The sequence below is a fragment of the Microcaecilia unicolor genome, chromosome 11 (genome assembly GCF_901765095.1).
Source record: "Microcaecilia unicolor chromosome 11, aMicUni1.1, whole genome shotgun sequence".
Taxonomy (NCBI): domain Eukaryota; kingdom Metazoa; phylum Chordata; class Amphibia; order Gymnophiona; family Siphonopidae; genus Microcaecilia; species Microcaecilia unicolor.
The window spans coordinates 16,992,555-17,019,174 of NC_044041.1; the positions used below are offsets into that span (position 1 = coordinate 16,992,555).

Sequence of the window (26,620 nt, forward strand, 5' to 3'; positions counted from 1 at the left end):
CAGAGGACAGTCCCTGCTCGAAGGAGCTTATAATCTAAAGGACAAAGAAGTGCAATCAAATTGGGGGCAGTCTAGATTTTCTGGATAGAGGTACAATGGTTAGGTGCCAAAAGCGACATTGAAGAGGTGAGCTTTGAGCAAGGATTTGAAGATGGGCAGGGAGGGTGCTTGGCGTATGGGCTCAGGGAGTTTATTCCAAGCATAGGGTGAGGTGAGGCAGAAAGGGTGGAGCCTGGAGTTGGTGGTGGTGGAGAAAGGGTACTGAGAGGAGGGATTTGTCCTGTGAGCGGAGGTTACGGGTAGGAGCGTAAGGGGAGATGAGGGTAGAGAGGTAATGAGGGGCTGCAGATTGAGTGCATTTGTAAGTTAATAAGAGAAGCTTGAATTGTATGTGGTACCTGATCGGAAGCCAGTGAAGTGACTTGAGGAGAGGGGTGATAGCACTAGCACAGAGAGATCTGCAGCTGGCACCTCCCGAGCTCCGCTACTTGGTGCTGGTACTGTGAACAGTGCTGTCTTGGCCTTGTCTTTGTCTGCAAGGGAAGCAGGTAGATGCTGCTATGAGTATGTGCAGACCTGGGAGGGGTAGGAGAAGGTACTATTTTGGGTTTTGTAGGCAGGCACTGCTGCCTTGAATGCGTTTGATTATGGATGAAAGGAAATAAGGCAGAAGTGCTCTTTCTGGTTATATGGGTCCAGGAGGAGGCACACTGTGGCTCGTGATTGTGAAGTATCTTGACCTGGCTGGCGATAGCAGAAGAGGAACAGGGAGAGAGGCTTTAAGAAAGACTATTGGGGGCAGTGACTAGTGAAGATGAGAACTGGGATTGAGCAAAGACAGGGCAGAGGATTGAGAGAAGAAAAACTGAATAACTACTGGAGAGGGTTTGAAAGGGACTGCTGGAGATGAGGGCTGATACTGAATGAGAGACTAACAGCTGCAGATGAAAGAAGATGAGGCAGAGCTTTTACATTTATGTTCCAGTTTGACAGGGTTGCAGCTTTTGAAATATTTTGATGAAATTAAAATCCAGTGAAATGATAGTTTGAAAAATATGCATATGGAAAGAGCCTAGGGCTGAGCAGTAAGGGAGCCAGCAAACAAGTAAAAGGCAGCTGTGTGATGGGGAGGGCTGGCCTTACCCCCCGATGAGTGGAGAAGGTGATGGAAGGAGTGCCAGGAGCTGTGGCATAGAGATCAGAAGGCACCGACTGGTAAAACAGGTGCTAGAGAGAAGGTGAAATTGGAACGTGCTGGGGAGGGGGGTGGGTATAGGGAATATGGAGAGTGCAACTGAGGGGGGGGGGGGGGGTGTTCTAGTAGTATACCTTCCCCATAGACTCCTCAGGACACAGCCAGTCAGGTTTTCAGGGTATCTACAATGAATATGCATGAGAGAAATCTGCATACACCATCTACATTTCGCCGCATTGAGCCTGTCATGAGTGAGAAAGCGCGCGGTACAAATGTAACAATAAATATTCATTATACCAGTGGTTCCCAAACCTGGTCCTGGAGGCACCCCAGCCAGTCAGGTTTTCAGGATACCCACAATGAATATTTGAGAGATTTGCATGCAGTGGAGCCAGTGCATGCAAATCTTTCATGAATATTCATTGTGGGTATCCTGAAAACCTGACTGGCTGGGGTGCCTCCAAGACTAGGTTTGGGAACCACTGCATTATGGGTATCCTGAAAATCTGACTGGCTAGGTACGTCCAAAGGACTGGGCTGAGATGCACTCCATATGATGTGTGTGTGTATATAAAAGTGGATCTTCCCATCAAGTCCTCCACACAGTCATGCATGGGTCTGCCAGTGAAGGAAGGCGCAAAATACCATTATGTCACTGAGTACACTTTTCAAGAAGTTTATTTGGTAGACTTCTTCACATTCTGTTTTCTATTCCCCCCCCCCCCTTTTTTTTTCTTTGTGGTACATAGTTCTTTCAGGCCTGTTATTCAGCTGTTCTTTGTTGTTGTTTTTACTACAGAATTGATCTCTACTCAGCCTTAATTTTGACTGTGGCTAAAAAAACAAAGCAGGTTCAAGAGATGTTTAGTATGACCAAAAGCTATACGGGGCCATCATACAGTATTCTGCCAGGAGTTCATCTATGAATTCTGGGACCAAGCCTGCCTGCATTTGATTTTTTTCCTCCAATTCCAGCTGTCCTAGCCCTCTCCTAGTGGTGATAGCTGAGGGCGCCATTCAGGCCACTCTTGCAATAGGGGGTGGTTCATTCAAAAGCAGAACCTGAGGTGATCACCCGCGCCTTTGAGAGCAGCTGGGTGTTTGGGGCTTGCTGGTAATTAGATTTGGGGAGAGGAGATTAATTTTGTCTAACAGTTTTATTGTATTTTTGATTATATACTTTACATATATATTGCCTTATTTTCCCACAAGGGCATGCAAAGCAGTTTACCTCCTATAAGAAAAATATCACTACAAAATAATTGAATCTGTCCCACCTATCTTGGAAGGGATGGGAAACAAAACACAGCTACAACATAAATTAAATTTAGTACAATCAAATTGGCAGATAAATACTAGGTACAAGATAAAATATCAAAATACATAAAACTAGCAGTACTAAGGCACACTCACTTTCTCCCCTTCCTTTGCACTCCTCTGTGTTCCCCCTCCACCCATTTGTATTTAACATTTTCTCCTACTTTCATTATAATAAATATAATTTTGTACTTGTCTTCAGTATGTTCTTTTTGCCTTGTTTATTGACCCTGGTGCTTCCTAAACTTGCCTTTATTTTCCTCGGCCTCTTTACTGTGAGGTATAGTGACAAATACACTAACCTTAGTGAATTCCTTTTCCTGGTTCCTAGTTGCTCTGTGGTAGGCCTACATGACTGGTAAGCCTCGAGGCTGCTATTTTATTTTGATTGTGTTCTAGCCCATAGATCACTAACAGATCTTCACTATATCGACCCCCCCCCCCCCCCCAACTCAGAGCAGTCCTTACTGTTGATCATAATTCCAAAAAGGACTGCTTATCTGGAATCTACTTTTGGAGCTTCCACACAAGTGCATTCTCCATGTGAAGACATCTAATCCCATCTTCCATTGGTTTTCAAATAGAATGATAAACTGCGGTGCTTTTATTTAGTATCCCAAAGTAGTAGTACTGTGCCCTAAAAAAAAAGTTGAAAGTGGGGGTTGATGGCACAATGTATGTTTGCCCCCTCTCTCTGGATGCATATAAGAGAATGCAGGACCTTATACTCCTGATGAGTAAAAAAAAAAAAAAAAGATATAAAATATTGCAGCCAGTTAATTATATGATGCAAGCAGGCCCACTGCACCACCCTGGCCCAGAGAAGACTGATGAGTTGTCCACACAAACCAGCAGGTGGAGACAGAGTTCTAATTCTTGAGTTAATAAAGCCCTGCCCATCCCCTTCTAGACTCCATGTTCTCAGGCTCTAGCAGGTGCTAGATGTGAGAAATAAGAACAAAAAAGAGAAATCTAACAGACTGCAATTTCTCTTAATGTTGTTCTTATTTCCGTCTGTATTAAAAAAAAATTTTTTTTAAACCTTCTTCTGCATCTGTGCTCCATGTGGATTTCCTAGTAACTAGCAGGGGTGTTAAACTCAGGTGGCTGAGTCCCTCTCCCTCCACTTCTCCCCCTGCTCAAGTTCAGCTCTAATTGATATATCATCTTACAGTCAAGGCAGGTTACAATAGGAACAAAATACTTAGATAAAGCCATTTAACTACAATTCAGAAAACAGAGTAGAAAGATGCCAAACCACCACTCTAGCAGAACTATCATAATCCTCTACTGCCAACTACTAAAACGTTATTTAAAAGCTTTTTGAAAAAATAGGTCTTGAGAGATACTTTAAAACCTGTGGAGTAAGGCTTCAAAATGGAAGTGCAGAAATAGGACATGTGATACTGAATATAGAACATTGAAAAAATGTCCAGGAAAACATGCCAAAATGATGGGCAACTCACAAGTTCTGGTGAGTTAAACGATGCAGTAAATGTGGAATCAGAGAGCACGATAAGAACGGTTGCACCAAATAGTAAATCTTATGCACTTGAATTTTATACATTTATTTGGTACTCTATGGGTGTTCTGTGTTCAAAAAAGGCATTATATAATCAAACCTTTTTTTTAATAACTATAATCACTTTAACAGCAATATTTTGTATGAGTTGTAAGCATCTGCTTTCATAGTAACATAGTAGATGACGGCAGAAAAAGACCTGCACGGTCCATCCAGTCTGCCCAAGAAGATAAATTCATATGTGCTACTTTTTTATTTGTCCTGTCCTCTTCAGGGCACAGACCATATAAGTCTGGCCAGCCCTATCCCCGCCTCCCAACCACCAGCCCTGCCTCCCAGCACTGGCTCTGGCACAGACCCTATAAGTCTGCCCAGCACTATCCCTGCCTCCCACCACCGGCTCTGGCACAGACCGTATAAGTCTGCCCAGCATTATCCCCGCCGCCCAACCACCAGCCCCGGCACAGACTGTATAAGTCTGCCCAGCACTAGTCCCGCCTCCCAACCACCAGCCCCAGCACAGACCGTATATGTCTGCCCAGCACTAGCCCCGCCTCCCAACCACCAGCTCTGCCACCCATTCTAGGCTAAGCTCCTGAGGATCCCTTCCTTCTGCACAGGATTCCTTTATGTTTATCCCACGCATCTTTGAATTCCGTTACCGTTTTCATCTCCACCACCTCCCGCGGGAGGGCATTCCAAGCATCCACCACCCTCTCCGTGAAAAAATACTTTCTGACATTCTTCTTGAGTCTGCCCCCCTTCAATCTCATTTCATGCCCTCTCGTTCTACCGCCTTCCCATCTCCGGAAAAGGTTTGTTTGCGGATTAATACCTTTCAAATATTTGAACGTCTGTATCATATCACCCCTGTTCCTCCTTTCCTCCAGAGTATACATGTTCAGGTCCGCAAGTCTCTCCTCATACGTCTTGTAATGCAAATCCCATACCATCCTCGTAGCTTTTCTTTGCACCGCTTCAATTCTTTTCACATCCTTAGCAAGATACGGCCTCCAAAACTCAACACAATACTCCAGGTGGGGCCTCACCAACGACTTGTACAGGGGCATCAACACCTCTTCTGCTGGTCACACCTCTCTCTATACAGCCTAGTAACCTACTAGCTACGGCCACTGCCTTCGTCACACTGTTTCATCGCCTTCAGATCCTCAGATACTATCACCCCAAGATCTCTCTCCCCATCCGTACCTAGCAGACTCTCACCGCCTAACACATACGCCTCTCTTGGATTTCTACTTACCAGCCGTATCTTGCTAACACAAAACCCCTTAAATAGGAAGTTGCAATAGTCCACATTTGAAATGACTAATGCATGCACCAGAATTCTTAAGGCCTTGATCCCCAACAAGTTATGAAACATTTCCCAACAATATAGGAACTATGAGGACAAAAGCAGATCTGGAGTCAATAACGACACTTAAGATCCACATAATTTTAACAGTGGGTATCTTATCTCCAAACAACAATGAAGATCAGGAAGATACTGAGTGAAACACAACCAACAATAATCACCTCCAATGCTAACAAAACAGCTGCCTATCTTGAATACTACAGGAGGAAAAAAGATCTCGGAAACCCCTCAGCCAACTGTGTCTGTGCTTTTCATTCATAGATCCAAAAAAACCCTGCAGTTTATACTTGAAGAATTAGTGCTACCCTGAAAATACATTAGTCTTTTCAATAATTATAATAACGTTTGAGCTGCTATGTTGAGTATCTTCAAGAACAGATAGTTGAATATAGAGTGTCTGAGGGATATCTCTGTCTCACCAATAGAAATGATTTCAATAGATTCCATTTTTTGAGTTCTAGAACATAGGAGTGCTTTTGTTTTAGTCAGATTAAGCTGCATCCTCTGAAGAACTACGATTACCAGGATTTGTGTCTCACCAACCTAAATGTAAGGTGTTAATTCCAGGACTTGTATTAGTGTTGCTAAAGAGGCCATGAAGATACTGAAGGGCGCAAGAGTGAACTCTCAAAAGGCCAAAATGGACATCCATGTGCTTCAAATGTCCAAGTACGGATTTTGCAAAAGCAGAAAATGGATATCTAATACTGCTATATGTCCAAATAGCAAGGGGGCATGTTCTAGGTGGGATTAGGGAGCACCTGAAATTATAAGTTTCAAACAAATCACACACAAACAGTTTACAGAAACACAGAGAATATAGATTACAGGAATTGTCACCAAATTAAAAAAAAAATTGGTTAACTATAACAAGGAATATCCAACTCTTAATTAGACCACAATAAGGTGGGGACCAAAACCCTAAAATATAGAGGACGAAAATGAGAAAATAGAGAAAAAAAAATAATGAAAAGGTTATTAACACGATTATCTCCCTAGTCATATTTCTTATCTGCAAACGAAGTAGAAGGCACAAGTTGGTTTTTTTTTTTAACACAACAAAAGACTCAAGCTGATTAGAGCAAAAAATACATATTTAACCCCTAGATAATGTATCACATTTATAAGGATAACAAGGCCTTCCTCCTTTTTCATGTGTGGATTTAGTTACGTCTGGAAAAATCCAAATTTTTTTTGTCCAAAAAGCATTTCCTGAGCTTTTTTTAAAATACAAATGAAGAAGAGAGTTTGGATCCTGCTCAAATATATATATCACCGGTACAGTTGAACATCCTAAAACTTCAATAGTAGTGTCCTCCAAAAATACTGTTAAATTATTCACGTCCACTCTATGTTCATTTTCAATCTCCTTCTATATAAGCTAAATCTTGTAAGGTACTTCTTCTAGACCTAGAGGAAACTGGTAAGAAGTAAATCTCGGTAACAGGAGGTCTCTGGTCTGAAGAATAATGCAGAATAGCTACCAGGTATTTCTTAAAAGATATCTTCCATCTTAAGTAGAGGAGTGTGGTAGCTGTGTTAGTCCACTCTTAAGGTTATCAATAGACATCAAACAAAATAAAACATGGAAAAGAAAATAAGATGATACCTTTTTTATTGGACATCTCTCTATATAAAACGCACCTCCAACGTTCTATGAAGCCTCTTTTAGCCAAAAGTGAAGGGGGTGAGATCGCATTGTGTCTGCCCCGCCCACGCGTCAAACGTGACGACGTCGAGGGCGGAGCAATGACACTCAACCAATCGCATCGCTCGGCAGCGAAGCGTCAGGGAAGGAGGCGGCGCTCTCGACGTCTAGCCTTCCCTTCGCTGTGTTCCGCCTTCTTCTGACGTCAAGGATGACGTCAAAAGAAGGCGGAACACAGCGAAGGGAAACATAGACGTCGGGAGCGCCGCCTCCTTCCCTGACGCTTCGCTGCCGGAACCGCCACGAGGTAAATTTTAAAAGAAGAAAAAAAAAAAAAAAAAAACGATGCATGGATGCGAAGGGGGGGAGGAGAAGAGGGCAGGCCAGGCTGGGACATGGGAGAGAGAGGAGCATGGATGCGAGGGGGGGTCATGGAAGGGAGAGAGGGGACTTGCTGGAAAAGGATGAATGGAGGCGGCAAGGGACAGAGGAGCATGGATTGCAGGGCAGGCCTCAGGCAGAGAGGGGAAATGCTGCATAGGGATGAATGGAGGGGGCAGGTGACAGAGTAACATGGATGGCCATGGATTGGGACGGCAGAGCTCAGGGAAAGGGGAATTGCTGGATAGGGATGAATGGAGGGGACAGATGGCCATAGATGGATATGGATTGCAGGGCAGGCCTCAGGCAAAGAGGGGAAATGCTGGAAAGGGATGAATGGAGGGGGCAGGGGACAGAGGAGCATGGATGGCCACACACACACACTCTCTATCACACTGTGTCTCACATACACACTTGCACACACTCTCATTCTCACAAACACACTCACACCCAGACTCACTCTCTCTCTCACACACTCACACTTTCACTCTGACTCTCAAACAGTCACTCTCACATACACTCTCCCAAACATACACACTCCGAGGAAAACCTTGCTAGCGCCCGTTTCATTTGTGTCAGAAACGGGCCTTTTTTACTAGTAACTTAATACATTTCTTGATGTTTCAATGAGGAAATACATATCAAGAAATGTATTAAGTTATGTCCAATAAAAAAGGTATCATCTTATTTTCTTTTCCATGTTTTATTTTGTTTGATTTCTATTGATAACCTTAAAAGATATCCAAAGGAGTCACACAACTTAATTTTGGAAAATTTAACAAGCGGAGATTCAATCTTCTGTTAAAATTTTCTAACTGTTCTATTTTCCTATGTATCAGCAATATGTAACTAAAGCAGCAGTTGCTACCTGATTAATTTGTAAGTCTTCATCTGCTGTATCTGTCCAGAAAACTCCTCTTTAATATTTCCCATGTTTTGTAGAGATTAAATTCATTTTATTCACTAGTGATAACAAAAATTGCAGCTGAATTGTCATCGCTTCCAACTGCGACAACACTCTCCAGACTCCTTGCAGCGTCACCTCACTTGGGGCTGAAGATTTTCTAGGCCTCTGAGGCTGCCAGCAAGTCTCATAGAGAGCAGGGTCTCTTCCACAACTGGTTCACCTGGCACCCTTATCCCTCTCGCTTGCTGGATGAGGAGGTGTCTTGCATGGGGTGGGGGAGAGAATAGTCCATGCCCAATCTCTCTGGGACTCTATGGCGGGGGGCAATGGGCACCCCAGCTCCACTTACACTGTGGGAGGTCCTGACCGCATATCGGTCGATTTGTCGGATAGGGGTCGAAGTACACTCCACGGAGGTTGGGGGCTTACTCGTTCCCTTCCTCTTAGTATGCGGCGTGATGTTTCAATGAGGAAAAATGCAGACAGTTCTGTGATACCAGTCAGGCTTGTGCGGCCATCTTGGTTCCAACCCCCTCGTACCTGAAATCTGGATGTTCAAGAGTGATAACTGAAGGTCTAAACGTGATGTCCTTGTTTAGGCCTGTTTCAGGTGCCCTGCTTGAGCAGCCGTCCACTGGAGGGATTAAGACATTACACTAGAGGCTGACCAAATTTCAGTTTTGGTTACAGTGCCAAAACCAGCCCCAAATCATTTTTCTGCCCAGTTTTGGCTGAAAGACTATGACAATGGTTTCAGTTTCAGCTGAAACTGTTGTTATTTGTCCTATTTTACAATCTCTGGTAGTCTAGGGGTGCAGTCAGGGCAGAAGTGATCTACAGTCACTCCTGCCCTTGCTGGCTCTGCCACTAGAAATGGATTTTAGAAGAATACCACAAGAGGGTCGTGGCAGCCATTTTGAGAGTAGAGCTGACATGGGCAAAAGTGACTGAGGATCACTCCTGCCCTGATTACACCATTAGACCACCAGGAATTGTAAGGTAGTCGTTGGAAGGCAGGGGCAGCAGGCTACTCTTTTTTTTTTTTTGTAACGTTATTGCAAGTAATGCAGTTATGATCTTGCATAGCAGTTTATTTGGTAAACAGAGAGCTCTAAATCCATTTCTGAAGTAAGCTGTGAAAACTAAGGCTGTTTATAGCTAAGTCTGCATGCTGTTTTAGATTCTCATATGATTAAAGGTATGTTACTTTTTTCCCCACTACAGGTCCTTGTTACTCTGGGAATATGGAGGGTTAAGTGACTTGCCCACAAGTCACAAGGAGCTGCTGTGGGAAAATAAACAAACATACCATTAATCTCTATTAAAATTTTAATCAAAATGCAGCCTTAAGTAACATATGCGTATTTGATCTGTCCTTGTCATTTTTAGGGCACAGACCATAGTGGGCCCAGCCCTGGCTTTTTTTTTGTTTTGTTACATTTGTACCCCGTGCTTTCCCACTCATGGCAGGCTCAGTGCGGCTTACATATTGTATACAGGTACTTATTTGTACCTGGGGCAATGGAGGGTTAAGTGACTTGCCCAGAGTCACAAGGAGCTGCCTGTGCCTGAAGTGGGAATCGAACTCAGTTCCTCAGTTCCCCAGGACCAAAGTCCACCACTCTAACCACTAGGCCACTCCTCCATGACTGGTCTTGCAGGCAAAGCCTGTTCCAGCCGAACCAGATCAGTCTAGCCATAATCAGGACACAAACCATAACAGATCTGTCCCGCATTCTTCCTAACTATGGCTAAGCTTCCTGGAACTGTATAAGCTCTGGTATCCAAACCCTAAGTCCTAGGGTTAGATGAGAGGTATGAACACACCTTTGACAAAAAAAGAAAAATAAATTCTACTGGCTTTCAGATAGTTAAAATCCCTTTTTCTTTCCCATATGAACACACTTGCAATGCTCATCACCTGCGTATAGAAGAAAATCTGTTTTGTTCATGTAAAGCCTCGTGCAGTGGCATGGGACTGCACCAAATGTCTAATCCAAGCAATAAAACACCCTCTTGAGCTCAAGTACCTAATTTTTGAGTGTACTGTTTTAGTAGTAGGCCCATCAACCCAGTCAATATCCAGGGCTCAGTGACTGTCCAACTAGGTTTTATCGTAACAGTGCTGCTCTGCATGCAGCATGAGTTACTGCTTGCAAAGTGCCAGACTTCCACATTAATCACTCACCCTACCAATATTTCTCCCTAAGCTGGCTGCCACCAACAACTGAGCACAGAATCATAGGTGTAGCCAGAGATAGTATTTTGGGTGGGCCTGAACCCAAATGGGTAGTTACACAATCGTCCCCACACCTGTGCTTTCGGGCCCCCCGCCAATAAAATAAATACTAGAGCTAGCAGGGATCCCTAAGCCCCATCAGATCAAAGGGATCCTCCAGCAGTCAGGTCAATTTTCCTACTTGCTGCAGTCAGCCTCTCCCCTGCCACACAGGCTCAATTTTTGTGCTAGCAAACACAGTTGGGGAGGGGGAGCAGCAGCGTGTGGACAGTGCTGCCAACTGCAGCAAGCAACCTGTTCTGACCACTGAAGGACCTCTTCTGGCTGGCAGAGCTTAGGGATCCCCACCAGCTATAACAAAGATGCCAGAATTTTGGGTGGACCCGGGACAGTTTGGTTACCTTTCTAACATAAAATGAGGATAATATTCTATACTAGTAAAAAAGGCCCGTTCCAGGCAAAGGAAACAGGCGCTAGCAAGGTTTTCCAACCCCCCCCCTCCCCAGTTCCAGACCCCTCCATCACCCCCCCCCAGTTGCAGACCCCCCCCATCAGTCCCCCCTCCAGTTTCAGACCCCCCACCCATTTCCAGACCCCCATCACTCCCCCCGCCAGTTCCAGACCCCCCCAGCATCCAGACCCCCCAGTTCCAGACCCATCACTCCCCCCCCCAGTTGCAGACCCCCTCCCTCCTTCAATCCGAATTACAGACCCCCCCCCTCCGTGTTCCAGACCCCTCCCTCCCGCTGTCCAAGTTCGAGACCCCACCTCCATGGCTTCCTCTCTCCGATTTTTAGACCCTCCTCCCTCGCAGTTCCTGACCTGTGGACCCCCCGTCGCGAGCGTCAGGAGCCCCCGTTCCCTCCGCCAAACCACCCCAGCCGCTCTGGCGTACCTGTGCTGGCGGGGGACCCCAACCCCCTGCCAGCCGGCCGAAGTCTCCCCTTCTCGGCGGCGCGCGGAGGAAAACGCAGTGAAGTTGGACTCAGTTTGTGATTGTGCGTCTGACGTCAGACGCACGCACACACAGAGTCCAACTTGATTGGTTTTCTGCGTAATGTGTCGTGATGTCAGAGGGCTTCGGAGACCCAAGTTACGGACACCAGGCAGCCAGGTTTCGAACGTTGGGGGTGAGAAATATTATATAAGATATATCTCATGAGGGTTTTGGTTAAGGTATAAGCTAAGTTAGATTTTTCATTAGGGTTTTTAATTACATACAATCAACTAAACAAACCACATCTGAAAGAGGCAGAAAAACATGTATTGTTTGTTATCTACCGTGTGAAAAGAATTTGTGCTTGGGCTAAGCTCATCCACCAATGTAAACTTTTAATATTTAGAAATCAGAAGGAAAACAATGTCCCTGGCTCAGACAGAAAGAGGCTTATAAATAATTATGGCACTTCCCTGATCACAATCAGACCTTCCCACAGAAATTAGTTCCAAAATACTGGCTTGCACTATACGTAGTGGCTTTATACCAGAATAGCTGAGGTGCTATGTAAATTGTCCAATTTTGTAAACATTTCCAAAGTAGAATCGCATAAATGTCATAGGCTAGGCAATACCAGACCCAGGGTGTTAGTCTCCTAGAAGTGATGCATCTCAGTTGTGTACGGCTCAGATAAATTCTGATGGTATTGAAAGGGTCAAGTCAAGCCTCCATATGACTAACAGGAAGAAAATAAAAGAACTGTGTAAGCTATACGTATGAATTTACGTTACTGGTACTGCAAATCCAGAGCAGAACATGGTCCGTCACTTGTATACTTAGTATGTGGTCTTTCTCTGTACTAGTCAGATGTTAGTCACAGTGTACTTTGGGCTAATTCTGATAAAGAAATTTCAGGGCAAACTTGTGTTTCCACTCAAATTTGTTGTATTTGCTTTCTGTATGAATTTTTTTTCTACACCCTTACCTGGGGAAACCTGAATGGTTACATTTCATACTTCTGCCTGATGGTACTGGAGTTTCTTTTATCACTGGGCTAATTTTCTGAAGAACGGACTATGCCTGCCAGTGGAAGCTGCACTTTTGGCAGTGGGATATGCAATGGGAATCTGTTCATTATCTCCTGCACCTCCTTCCCAATTGACTGAGGCCAGTCTTTCAGCTCCTGTTGCATATTTTGGACTCCTCGGATAACTCTGTCCTGTCGAGCCCTGAGTTCCACTAGGAGCTTCTGATTCTGTTGTATTTGCTGCAGTCCTGGCCAATCAGATTTCAACAGACAAAGTGGAATCCTTCGAACTTGTAATCTTTGGCCTTGCATATGCTGGTCAAATTCTTCTCGGGATAGACTGAGTGCTGAGGCATCCAACTTTTCAATGAAAGCAACAGCGCAACACTGGAAAGAATGCAGAACACATGCTATCATTACCGCATACAAATGAACAGACAAACAAAAAAAAAAAATCTGTAAGTACTGATTTTACCTATGCATTCCCAGGAATTTAAGAGGCTGACATTTTTTTTTTTTTTTTAGAGACGGGAGAGAAATGATTTGTAGTAGCAAAGAGAAAGAAGAAAAGAACAAGTAACAGGAAACAATGAAAAGAGACAAATCCAAAGAGGAAAAACAAATTCCTTATTCACCTGACCAGTCCTGAACCAGAGTGGAGAACCATGACTTGTGAGCCCTGAGCTCTGCCCTATATGTAACTGTCTTTGGGAAAACATCACACTAGTGACGTTAGTCACGTTTTCCAAGAGAAGGTCACATCACCAAACAGCATTTGCTCCTCTGTATTTCTCTGTCTTCAGCAGCTGGCTTTGAACTGGTGTGGTAAGGTTCCTGGCCCCAATTAGACAACCGAGTACCCAGTTCAGCTGCTTCAGTCAGAAGTGGAATCTAAAATCCAGATAAGAGCATCATCTTTTGAGAATACCTTTGCTTCTTCTTGTTTGGAGGAGCTGAGGATTGATTCCCCCTGCCACCCTCTTTGAATATCAGGTTAAAAAAGGGGGAGCACTGAAAAGGGAGAGTTCAGAAGAGTGGGAGCCATATACCAGAGATCTTTGGCTCCCTTTTGGGAGGGAGGCTTTGCATGGTAAGGGGAGCATTTCCCTTTGGCTGGTTGTTCACATTGGAAGCAGGATGGGTGAGTTCTAACATGATTCTCAGAACTGTGTACAGCAGTAGTGAGGAGAGATAAAGGCCCCTTCAGAGCGTGCCAAGTGCTACTTCAGCTACACCAGCTGCCAGAGAAATTTGTGGCAGCAGGCTGAGTGGCATGTGTGCGGTAGGTAAACACATATGGAGCTATCTGTGCCAGCTGTAGCAACTGTGCTTATTCCCTCTCACAGCTGTCTAAAAAGTGTGTGAACAGCCATTTTTGCTCCTGCTTTTGGGCACTCATTTTTCTGCCACCCTTTCAGCTGAGGCTTTAGCACGAGACTACATGCAGGTTATAAGCTCCACGGCAGGAACCACTAAGTTGGTTCAGTGAGATCATGTACAGATGTGACAGTTCAGAGACTGCTACTAGACCAATGGTGAGCACACTCTCAGTTACAAGTGCCATCTTCCATTTGGTTGAACCAGCAAAATCTTTGCAAAAGTGTGGACTTGGAGTCTGGAGAACCCCAGTTGGATAATGACAGATGCCAGTCTGAATGGTAGGGAGGGGGACACACTGTCAGGGCCAGGTAGTGCAAGGGAAACGGTTGATGACTGAAGAGGTCCATCAACCAAATGGACAAGAGATGTCATTTGGGAAGGCTCTTCAGGCCTTTCAGCTCCTGATCCATGACAAAGTGTTCAGAATCTTGTACCACTTGTAACCACTCGCCTCCACCTACCCTCCTCTCTTCCTTCCCGGTTCTCATTTAATCGATTTGATTTGCTTACTTTATTTATTTTTTGTCTATTAGATTGTAAGCTCTTTGAGCAGGGACTGTCTTTCTTCTATGTTTGTGCAGCGCTGCGTATGCCTTGTAGCGCTATAGAAATGCTAAATAGTAGTAGTAGTAGTAGTAGAATCTTTTCCCACAATGGCAGCCTATGTCAACTGTCAGGGAGGATAGAGAAGTGTGACGGTAGCCCAAGAAGTCTCGCTCCTGCTGTGGTGGGCAGAATCCCATATTGCATCTCCTATCACAAGAGATCAGAATGTGGAAGTAGATTTCCTGTGCAGGTGTTTTCCTGGACCCAAGGGAGTGGAGCCTTTCCAAGGAGGCCTTTGTTCTGATCAAGAGTAGCTGGGGCACTCTGGTCATGGATTTAATTGTGACAAATCAGAATGCAAAAGTATATTGTTTTTTTCAGTTGCTGGAAAGCGAGGGCTTGGATGCCTTGTTTCAAGAGTGTCTTCAGTGACGGGTTCTTTGTGTTCCCTCCCTCGCCACTTCTGGGTCAAGTATTGCAAAAGAGAACTTCTCATCCAAGGTTGACCTGGTATCGCTAAACTGGCCCAGAAAAACAGGTAGTCGGTCTGCAAAATCCAGGCCCACAGAAGGGTGAACAGACTGAAGTAGTCCAACCATTGGAGGGGTAAACATTATGCCCGACTTGGCCAGTTCCAACGGAAGACCCATCTTGATTTTGTCTTATGGCCTGGCCCTTGAAAGAATACAGTTAAGGTGTCAGAGCTATGCAGAACAGGTACACAAGAGATCATCTTCTCTGAGGAATACTGAGACTTTGGCAGTGGGGAGGAGTTCCTCTCACTGGTTTTCTCCATCGAAGTATGGTCTAAATGGTTTTGTGAAAGCCTTTTAGTTCTGGCTCTTGATAATGTCCAGTGGCAAAACATGATGTCACGTCAGGCCTAATAAAGTTGTTTGTGAGGATGATGAGCGACATTTGAGCACTGTATTGCTGGTTTGTAGCAGTGATCTTCCTCTCTAAAACCCCATGGTTAAGTGGGGGTTGACTTCTTCAAGCAAGTTGGCTTTTTGAGAATTATTGATTGTGAAGTGGTCAACGTGTATTGATTGGTGAACTTTGAGAGCACCAAGTACATTGCAAGCAGGCGATGATTTCTCATCTATTTTCAAATTTCTTTTTATAAACATTTTACAGTTATGACTTGCTAGATGGTGACTTTTCTACTTCCAGGGAATTGTGTTTTGAGAGTCAACTATATGAATTAAGTTCGAGAGTACCAGCGCTTGGGGGAGTGCAGTGTGAGTCACTTTTGTGGCCAGATTGTTTTAATGATCTTAGGTTATCTTGTTTAGGTTGTTTTGTAATATGTAATAAATATTTATTATTTATTTTATAGGGCTTATATCCCACAATTTCCCACCTCTGGCAGGCTCAATGTGGCAATGAATATGTATGAGAGAGATTTGTATATAATGGAAGTGACAGTCCTAATGAATATGCACGAGAGAAAATGGCATATAATGGAGCATGCTTATCTCATGCATATTGATTAGGGATATCCTGAAAACCCAACTGGTTGGCGATTCCTCAAGACAGATTTGAGAACCACTGTACTAGAGTATGGGGAATTTTGAAGCTTGATGTACAAGCAAGCATATTGGTCTCACACATTCACGGATAAAAGTGCCCACAAATGTGAAACGGCACAGGCAGTTTTACCTGCAGTGAAGGAGGGTAGTTTTGAGTGAGGTGTTACAAGATGGGTAAATGGCTTTGAAAATTGTCCTGAGCGACAAAAGCGAAATAACTTTCTTTAGCTTTATGTTAACATCTCTATATATAAAAGGCACCACCAACGTTCTATGAAGCCTCCAGCCGGAAGTGTGAAGGGGGAGAGATATCCGGTTTCCCCATGAGTGTCTGCCCCACCCTTGCTCTCTCTGTAACACAAACAGTGAAGGAAAACAGCACAGCACGAAATCGCTCTCTCTGTAACAGTGAAGGACTCAGAAGGGGGAGGGGAGTGAGACGCCCTCACTCTCTCTGTAACACAAACACAGCACAGCAGGAAACTTAACACTGAAGGACTCGACTCGGAGGGGGGGGGGGGGGGAGGGGACAGACAGCACAAGGGAAGGGAGAGAGGGCAGGGACACACACACTCCCACATGAATACTCTGAAGAAAACCTTGCTAGCCCCCGTTTCATTTGCATCAGAAACGGGGCTTTTTTACTAGTTTATAAGACCACTGAAATTAATGTAAAATAATGCATTTTGGGGTGGTTTAATGTGAAGTGCTAGCAATTATTGTTGGTTATATGTGTAGGGAGTATGATTATTACATAGATTTTTCCCCTTTCTCTTTTCTAATGTCAAGTGCGGCCATGTAGAGAACCTGGGCTATGTTTCCAAGTTGTGTCATTATTTCATAAGCCTGGGGATACTGTGGAGGCAGTTGGTCACAGCCCCTTTCATTGGGAAGTAATGACATCTGGTGGCTAGACATAAGGACCATAGTTTCAAGGTCTCGGAGGTAGCCCTGGTACATGACCCCACATCAGAGAAGATTGCTTTGATGACTGGTCAAGTTGCGAAGGGGCAAAGATGTCGTAGAGGAAACAGAATAACTGTGGGTTGAAATACACAGGTGCCTATGCTGGTAGCTGTTTGTTCAGTGAGGCTGCAGGCCTATCTTGTTGACAGCCATTTTTGAATTTGACAGAAATACCAAGGAGGAAGTACTGAATGGTGCTCTACATACAGCTCACAAGTCTGTTCTCTGTCTCCATCTGCTGGTTGACAGGCATAAGCCAATGGTTCTGGACTGGTCGAGTAAGAACAGACAAGACCAGATTTTTCTAAGGCAAAGCATTACCATGGCATAAAGCACAGGGAAATTATTTTGGCAATGTTCCTGTTGCAAGTGTCAAGACTTTTCTTTGGAGATTTTGTTTTAGTACATCAATGATACAGACTGTTCTAAGTGCTGTAGCCTATAATGAAAACATTTTATCCACATTTTCAGACTTTACATTTCTAACTATAACCGTCACATCATTTTGTTTCTGCAATATTTTTATTTTTTGTTACATTTGTACCCCGCACTTTCCCACTCATGGCAGGCTCAACGCGGCAGGCAATGGAGGGTTAAGTGACTTGCCCAGAGTCACAAGGAGCTGCCTGTGCCGGGAATTGAACTCAGTTCCTCAGTTCCCCAGGAACAAAGTCCACCACCCTAACCACTAGGCCACTCCTCTAAAAATTCTCTAAAAATCAGGGAAACAAAGCAGAGTTTTAATTCTTATGCCCACCCCCAAAAAAAGGGAGAAAATCGGCATAGACAGACAGATGTGTTCCTCACCAGATTGGTGAAGCAGTAGCCAGCCTCCCCCGTCATTAGCCTTTTAGGATAACAAAAGCGGGTGATGTACTGCAGATTGGACTGGAGCCGCGGAGGATTAGCCTTCAGCACAGCATATATTAAGGACGAGAGGAAGTCATCGGCAGTGGCTGGTTCTTGAGTTGAGCCCTGGATAGCCTTGAATAAGAAATTGCTGCCTTTGGTGACACAGGAAAGCTTATCTTGCGGGGCTCGCTTAGAATCCATCTCAATCATTGCTAGATAACAAAACATTGAGGTTTGTGACTGGTGTGAAGAACTGTACAGTAAGAATATATCTAATAGATGTTACTAAGAGAGACAATTGCTTTAGTGAAACAAAATGCAGGAGCAACAGTTTCAAAGGATATGAATTGCTATGGCCTAAACACAAACTCTTTAATCATCTCCAATGCTTCCAAGGTGCCTGTATTAATACATTTGTAATCATCATAACAATAAAAAGTAAAGAAGTGCCTCAATCAAGCAGGATGTTTTCCAAAGACCCAGATAGTTGCTTTATCTTCTAGTAAACACATTTTACCAGGGGAGTGCATATCCAGTACATGACGATGTCGCTGTGACAGCCCAGTACCAGAAACGTTCTTCTGTAGCTGAAAAACCCACCCATGTTTTATTTTGTTTGATTTCTATTGCAACTACATTCAAAGCAGTTTACATATATTCAGGTACTTATTTTGTACCAGGGGCAATGGAGGGTTAAGTGACTTGCCCAGAGTCACAAGGAGCTGCAGTGGGAATCGAACCCAGTTTCCCCAGGATCAAAGTCCACTGCACTAACCACTAGGCTACTCCTCCACTCATTCCACCAATAAGAGCCAACCTCATCAGTGATGTCACAATGGCTTGATTGCCCTATACTTGGCTCACTTCTGATATTGTGATGTCATAAGGGAAAGGAGGAAAGGGAAATGGGACTTGATCTACTGCCTTTCTGAGGTTTTGCAACTACATTCAAAGCGGTTTACATCTATTCAGGTACTTATTTTGTACCAGGGGCAATGTAGGGTTAAGTGACTTGCCCAGAGTCACAAGGAGCTGCAGTGGGAATTGAACTCAGTTCTTGAGGATCAAAGTCCACTGCACTAACCACTAGGCTACTCCTCCACTCATTCCACCAATAAGAGCCAACCTCATCAGTGATGTCACAATGGCTTGATTGCCCAATACTTGGCTCACTTCTGATATTGTGATGTCATAAGGGAAAGGGAAATGGGACTTGATATACCACCTTTCTGAGGTTTTTGCAACTACATTCAAAGCGGTTTTACATATATTCAGGTACTTATTTTGTAGCAGGGGCAATGGAGGGTTAAGTGACTTGCCCAGAGTCACAAGGAGCTGCAGTAGGAATTGAACCCAGTTCCCCAGGATCAAAGTCCGCTGCACTAACCACTAGGCTACTCCACCTGCGCCTGCATTGGGCCAGCAGTAGCTTCAGATTGGCGCGCAATAAGCCTGCGATGGGCTTACTGCCGCTTAGTAAAAGGGTCCCTTTATCTTTCTGTGAGAGCTCAACCCTGCTGGAGAGTCTGGATACTGTTGGATTAATAAAAGGATTGTTTATATTTTTCATAAAGCTCTTTGGAGTCTCTTAGTGACTCAATCTCAAAGTAAGTATTAAGCTCTATACATTTTTTGCTTTCGCACAACATACTTACCAACATGCCATACTGGTATACCAACTCAGAGCGAAAGCTAAATGTTCAGTCCCTGCTTTCACTAAACATTATTGTCCAGACTCATGTGGACAGTGTGCATGGCCAATCAGTATGCCAAAATCCCTACAAGCCCTGCAAGCTTACACTGCCCAGGTAGTAAACCTTACCAGATTCTTTAAAAGGTAATTCTCAGCTCAACAATTGCCATTTAGTATACATAAGTTTTAAGTTTAATCAAGGTCTGATACACCACCCTTTCTTTGGGAAGGTCAAAGCGGTGTATAGTTTTAAAATCAACAATTTAATAGAGATAGAAAGGAATTCAATTAATGACAGGAAAGAGCTCAATCAACAAAAAGAGTAGGGAAGCATTTACACACTAATTATAATAGAGTTCATAGAAACCCACAACTTCTTGTGTTTTGTGGATCGTGCTGTAAAAGGAGAAATTAAGGCTTACCTGCTAATTTTCTTTCCTTTAGGCCCTCAAGACCAGTCCAGTCTCCCATCTGCTGGTAGGTGAGCATTACCCACGGAACACTGCTGGACTGGTCTGGAGGGCTGACAAGGAAACAGGAATCAGGACATGGTTAGGGTAAAACGTTAAAAGGTAAGTGAAAAAAAAATAAGTTTTGAGTGACACTTAAAAACCGATAAAAGAGGTCTCTGCGCTAATATCTGGGGGCAAGCTGTCCCAGAGGTATGGTGCCAAGAAGTAAAATGCTGTCTTTCTGGTAGTTTCGTAATGAACCTACCTGGGAGGGGGTAGAACTAGTCGATGGGAGCCAAGGGAACGGAGGGCATAGGGATGATTAGGGAAGAAAGGTATAAGGGTTTGCCTGTATGGAAACCTTGTGTGTGAGGATGACTACCTTATAATTGTGACATGAATTTTACAGGGAGCCAGTGAAGCTACACAAGCAGTGGAGTAATGTTTTCTGATCTCTTGGTATTGAAAAGTAATCTAGCAGCTGTTTTTTTGCAGGGTTTGTAAACAACATAACTGACTATGGGGAAGACCATTATAAATTAAATTACAGTAATCTAACCTTGATATGACAAAGTGTGTAATAATGTATGAAGAGAAGAGAAATCCAAATAGTGGCACAGCCAAAAAAAACAGATTTAACCATTTGGGAAACTTGCTTATTGAAAGAAAAGCTACTCTCGATAATCATACCTAAGTAACGAAAAGAGTCCACCGGTGGGACAGGAAGATCAAATAAAAAGGGTATTAACAAAGGTGTTTGCATTCTCTCTGATGTATATGGAGAAAGAACCAAAATAAGAGGGACACCAAAAAACAAACTTTTTTTTCTCACAAGAATAATCTATATAATAATTTGTACCTCAACGTTCTATGGCTGGCTGGGTTCGTAACATCCTGACGTCAGCAAGCCTCCAGCGTTCCCTCTTACTGTCCCGCCCTCGCGTAAAGACGAAATGACATCAGTGGAGGGCAGAACAGTGAGAGGGAAGGGAACGCTGGAGGCGAGCTGACGTCAGGATGTTACGAATGGATGGGAGGGCAGGGTAGCAGGGTACAGGACAATCGCTGGACATGGAGGGAGGACAGAATCGCAGGACGGGGGGGGGGGGGAGGGCAGAGGAGAATCGCGGCACACGGATTGGAGGGCAGGGTGGAGAATTGTTGGACATGGAGGTGATGGGAGGCAAAGGAGAATCGCGGGACACGGAAGGGAGGGCAGGGGAGAATCGCTGGATATGGAAGGGAGGCCAGAATCTTGGGATAGGGAGGGCAGGGCAAAGGAGAATCGCTGGACATGGAAGGGAGGCCAGAATGCTGGGATACGGAGGGGAGGGCAGGGCAAAGGAGAATCGCTGGACATGGAAGGGAGGCCAGAATCCTGGGATACGGAGGGGAGGGCTGGGCAGAGGAGAATTGCTGGACATGAAGGGGAGAATCACGGCACACGGAGGGGAGGGCAGGGTGGAGAATTGTTGGACATGGAGGTGATGGGAGGCAAAGGGAGAATCGCGGGACACGGAAGGGAGGGCAGGGGAGAATCGCTGGACATGGAAGGGAGGCCAGAATCCTGGGATACGGAGGGCAGGGCAAAGGAGAATCGCTGGACATGGAAGGGAGGCCAGAATCCTGGGATACGGAGGGGAGGGCTGGGCAGAGGAGAATTGCTGGACATGAAGGGGAGAATCACGGCACACGGAGGGGAGGTCAGAATCACGGGACATGGAGAGGAGGGCAGGGGAGAGAGGAGAAATCGCTTAGACAAGAGCCTTCCTAGGGCCCGTTTCATTTTTGAAGAAACGGGCTTGGTTGCACTAGTCACTAAATAAAAAGGAAAAGGTATTTAGGTGGTTTGCAAACTAAACAAGCAAACTTCCTAAAAAAAAAAAAAAACCCTATATGTATCAATTACATAAAGTAATAAAGCATACTCAAAATATCAACCAATATACAAAAATATATGCGAGAAGCGGAATCTAGTAGAAAAATACAGCCACTCATTCCCACCCCCTTACCCCAGTAACTGTGATATGAACCGAACAGAAAGGGGAGGCTAGTTGCTGGCACATGAGCACCTGCCTACATTTGAGAAAGTTTTTCACTAGATTCCTTCAGCTAAAGCAGAACATGTCCTGGTGATGAGGCATCCTGCTGATGTCACAATTTAGGGGTCCTTTTACCAAACAGCAGTAAAAGGTGGTCCACAGTGGCGTCAGCGCACGGGATTACCACGCGCTAAGGCCACCTTTTACTGTCTTGGGTAAAAGGTAATTTTCTTTAAAGGGTCAGTAAATGGCCATGCACTAACGAAACACATTGGCGAACATCCATTTGCTTTGGGAGCCCTTACCGCCTCCAGCGCTAACCGGGTGGTAACAGGACAGCACACAGCGCTGCCCGATTACTGCCAGGCGCTAGAAAATTTAAAAAAAAAAAAATTCCTAGCACCAGAAACAGCACATGCAGGAAACCGGAACTACCACTGGGATCCTGAGCGATCCTGGTGGTAGGGCCGATTTTCCTTGTGCAAACCTGGCGGTAGCTCTTCTACCAGACAGTAAAAGGGTCCCTTTGTGTGCCATTTCCCTGCTGTCCGTAGAGAACCTCCTTTGCAGGTAAGCAACTTTGCCATCAGTATAAGAATAAGTGGTAATGTTGGACCTAAAAGAAACTACCTAACGTTAGTGGAAAAGCCGGTGCAAGTAACCTATTTCTTTGTACCTTACACAGTGGTTTGTTTACTAAGGCACGCTATAGGTGCGTTAGCATTTTAAACACGCATTAAACGCTAATGTTCTCATAGGAACTTATTGGCGTGTTAACGTTTAACACGCCTTAACTTTAAAGGCGCCTTAAAAACGCTAACACGCCTTAGTAAACATACCCCTTAGTATTAAAACAGAAGATGTTCTCTATCAATTGTTTAAGACAGCCTGGGTTGAGAATCTGAACAGAACCTCGACACCGAAAAAGCACAAAATTCTGGAACATAAACGTCAACTTTCAGCAATTCACTGGACTTGGAAAGGCAGGTGGTTATGTGGGATGATAAATTTACAAAAGGATGAATAAACTCACCAACCTGTAACTGCAAAAAAGATATCATCTCTGACCTCCGCTTTCCCTTCATTAATTGGAGCATGCAGCATCTCAGGAGTTACCCAATGTAAGGAGCTGAACACAAACAAGTTATTAATTACCACAGACCCCCACAACTCAGCATCCATGTCCTCCACTGGTCTGAGATAAAATGCAAACATCCCCAGGCACATGGGTTAGGGCTTTTGCCAAAACTGATGCCCTGGGAATAATGTTAGTGTAGTTTAACAAAAAATGCTACTCGTACAGCAGAAAGCGGCTGACTGCAGTATCCCCACCTCCTTTCTTACCGTATGTGTCTCTGTATCGATAGATCCTTTTGCTCATCTTGCGAGTTATCTGGGCAGAAGACAGACTTATACAGTTGTGTCATAACCATCTTTTCGATATTATCCATCATGCGGTCACTCTCCTCGGTAGGGTAATCTACGAAGCACAAAGCTGGTTTCATAGGCATATTCTCCTCCTATGCATGCCTTAATACCACACTGGAAACTCTTGCCAAAGTAATGATTACAAGGGAATACATTGAGGGAACAGGTTGTGATCGTACTAGTCACGTATGCTGTGGGGTCTAATCAACGAGCAGCTCAACACCTTTCTCTCCACTGGACTCTAAAGAAATACTAGTTGAATCCAATTGGAATCAGAGTTCACAATGGTCTCTCAGTTACAGAAAAGGCCAAGGCCTGGTAACCCCTTGAAGCTAGGTTTGCTAAGTGATCCTTATGTCCCATAAACAATGTAACTTCCTATTGTGGCTGCCTCTTCCAAAGGCAATACAACTTTCAACTGAAAGAGTAGCCCTTCCCACTAAGTAAGGGAGATGGGGAGGAAGGGACTCGGGGCACCCGAGTATAACACCCCAGAGGCTGGAAAAGAAAGAAAAGAAATCCCTAGCTGCCAAGCCTCTAACAGAGATTCCCCAGGCACAGAAAAAGAAGCATTATTTATTTTTATTACAGTTGTACCCCGCGCTTTCCCACTCATGGCAGGCTCAATGCGGCTTACATGGGGACAATGGAGGGTTAAGTGACTTGTCCAGAGTCACAAGGAGCTGCCTGTGCCTGAAGTGGGAATCGAAGTCAGTTCCTCAGTTCCCCAGGACCAAAGTCCACCACCCTAACCACTAGGCCACTCCTCCTATTTGAGATTCTACATGGAATGTAGAATGTTGCTATTCCACTAGCAACATTCCATGCAGAAGTCGGCCCTTGCAGATCACCAATGTGGCCGCGCAGGCTTCTGCTTCTGTACGTGTAGGACGTCAGACTCACAGAAACAGAAGCCTGCGTAGCCTTCTACATGGAATGTTGCTAGTGGAATAGCAACATTCCATGTAGAATCTCCAATAGAATCTATTTTATTTTTGTTACATTTGTACCCTGTGCTTTCCCACTCATGGCAGGCTCAATGCGGCTTACATGGGGCAACGGAGGGTTAAGTGACTTGCCCAGAGTCATAAGGAGCTGCCTGTGCCTGAAGTGGGAATCGAACTCAGTTCCTCAGAACCAAAGTCCACCACCAGTATTGTTCTTATTATTAACCTCTAAAAGAGAAAGAGAGAGAGACTAATGGACTCACCTGCCTGCTGGAGACTGAGAAAATACTGAGGCTAGGGTCACATGACCAGGGCTCTTACTGGCTCTCTAGAGTCACAGTTTTTTTCTCAGTCTCCACCTGCTGGAAGGCGAGAACAACCCATCAGTCCAATCCTGGTCCAGTCCGGAGGGACGCTAAGGAATTGACTAATGGGGGTGGTTTCTTACACGTTCGCTCCCTCTACTTGCACTTCCCCCTCCTATCCCCTTCACTGTGCAGTTCTGCAGGATCCATTCCTTCTGCACAGGATTCCTTTATGCATATCCCACGCATGTTTGAATTCCGTTACCGTTTTCATCTCCACCACCTCCCGCGGGAGGGCATTCCAAGCATCCACCACCCTCTCTGTGAAAAAATACTTCCTGACATCTTTCCTGAGGCTGCCCCCCTTCAACCTCATTTCATGTCCTCTCGTTCTACCTACATAGAGGGATTTATGAATATTTGTCTACTTTAACCATTCCATATACCACCTTTCATTCCCCTTGGTGGTCACAAGTATTGTCCTTCCCCCCTCCTAGATGAGCTCACCTTGAATCCACCAGACATTCTGCTTTTCCCTTGGTCTTAAGCCCTGCAATGATCTTCCACCTCCTATTCGTTCTCTTTTTAAAAAAATGTAAAATTCTCCTCAAGATTCACTTCTTTTGCGTGACTTTCTCTATATCTGCATCTTACTAATAGTTTCCAGTTACACTGCCTGCCGACCCCCTACAGGCTGTGTGTTTTTAATGGATCTTTCTTTGAGCTGTGGTATGATAGTGTTTGTTAAATTTATTTGGTGTTCCTTTCTGGTTCTGAATTTTTATTTTTAGTACTGCAAACCACCTAAACCTGTATGCCAGATTAGGTGGTACAGCAAATTCCAAATAAACATGCATAAAGCCTGAAGCATAAGCCTGAACTGGATAAAACTCGATTACCAAGGTCTACTCTACCACGAATGAACTTTAACGTAATACCACTTTATCTCTTAGTCCGAATATGAACTCTTTATACTTGACTGTTTAATCTACTATGTCAATCATTATCTTTATTGTAATACCACTTGTCTCTCTCACTCCGGAAATGGCGATCGCCATGACGGAACAATGTAAGCCACATTGAGCCTGCAAATAGGTGGGGAAATGTGGGATACAAATGCAACGAATAAATAAGTAAGATGCTGATGGAGAAAGACCCTGTTAAACCTGGATAGGGGAAGGAACTCATCCACTGGTAGCCAGAGAATAATGCTAACCCAGCACCAGCTATCACATCAGGTAAAGGTAGCAGAGCAACATTGAGCCAAGCCCAAGGCTAGACACAGAGGTATGCGAGAGGCAGAAAGTGAAAAAAACCCCAAACAGTATTTCAAATTCATATCAAACATATAAACGGCGAGTGACCGTACTCACTCGCAAATGCGCAGTAGAGACTTCCCTCTCTGCCCCGCCCCCGCTTCAATACGGGGGCGGGACAGAGAGGGAAGTCTCTACTGGCATGCTGCAGACGTCGGAACCGCTCCCCCTCCCCCGGAGTTGCCACCGCCCCTCCACCCGGCCCGAGCAGCACTGTAAACTTACATCAGCACGCAGCAGCAGGCCCATCAGCAAAGCTGCCGTCGGGCTTCCTTCTCTGCCTTGTCCCGCCCTCGCCGACGTTACGTCACACGAGGGCGGGACACAGGCAGAGAAGGAAGCCCGCCCCGACGGCAGCTTTGCTGATGTAAGTTTACAGTGCTGCTCAGGCTGGGTGGAGGGGTGGCGGCGACTCCGGGGGGGGGGGGGGGGCGCGGAACCCCCCCCCCCCCATTCAAAAGTAACCCGTTTTCACGGGCTCAACGGCTAGTTTAAGAGAAACTGCAAATTATACTGTCACTCTAGACAGCAGACAAAACTCACTCTGAAAATGTGATGTCATGCTTTGGTAGAAATCCTGAACCAGATCAGACTGCTCCTGTACAGGTATACCCTG

The 26,620-nt window shown here is 44.8% G+C and overlaps 1 protein-coding gene across 1 annotated transcript in view; it reads right to left on the reverse strand.

Moving 5' to 3' along the window:
- Positions 1 to 11,728: 11,728 nt before the first annotated feature.
- Positions 11,729 to 26,620, reverse strand: part of LOC115480834 (rab5 GDP/GTP exchange factor-like) — a 33,613-nt gene continuing 18,721 nt past the window's right edge. Inside the window, 5 exon segments of the mRNA XM_030219765.1 lie at positions 11,729 to 12,932; positions 17,777 to 18,033; positions 23,046 to 23,137; positions 23,353 to 23,488; positions 26,548 to 26,617. Of these exon segments, the coding sequence (XP_030075625.1) occupies positions 12,573 to 12,932; positions 17,777 to 18,033; positions 23,046 to 23,137; positions 23,353 to 23,488; positions 26,548 to 26,617 (915 nt within the window). The 3' untranslated portion in view covers positions 11,729 to 12,572.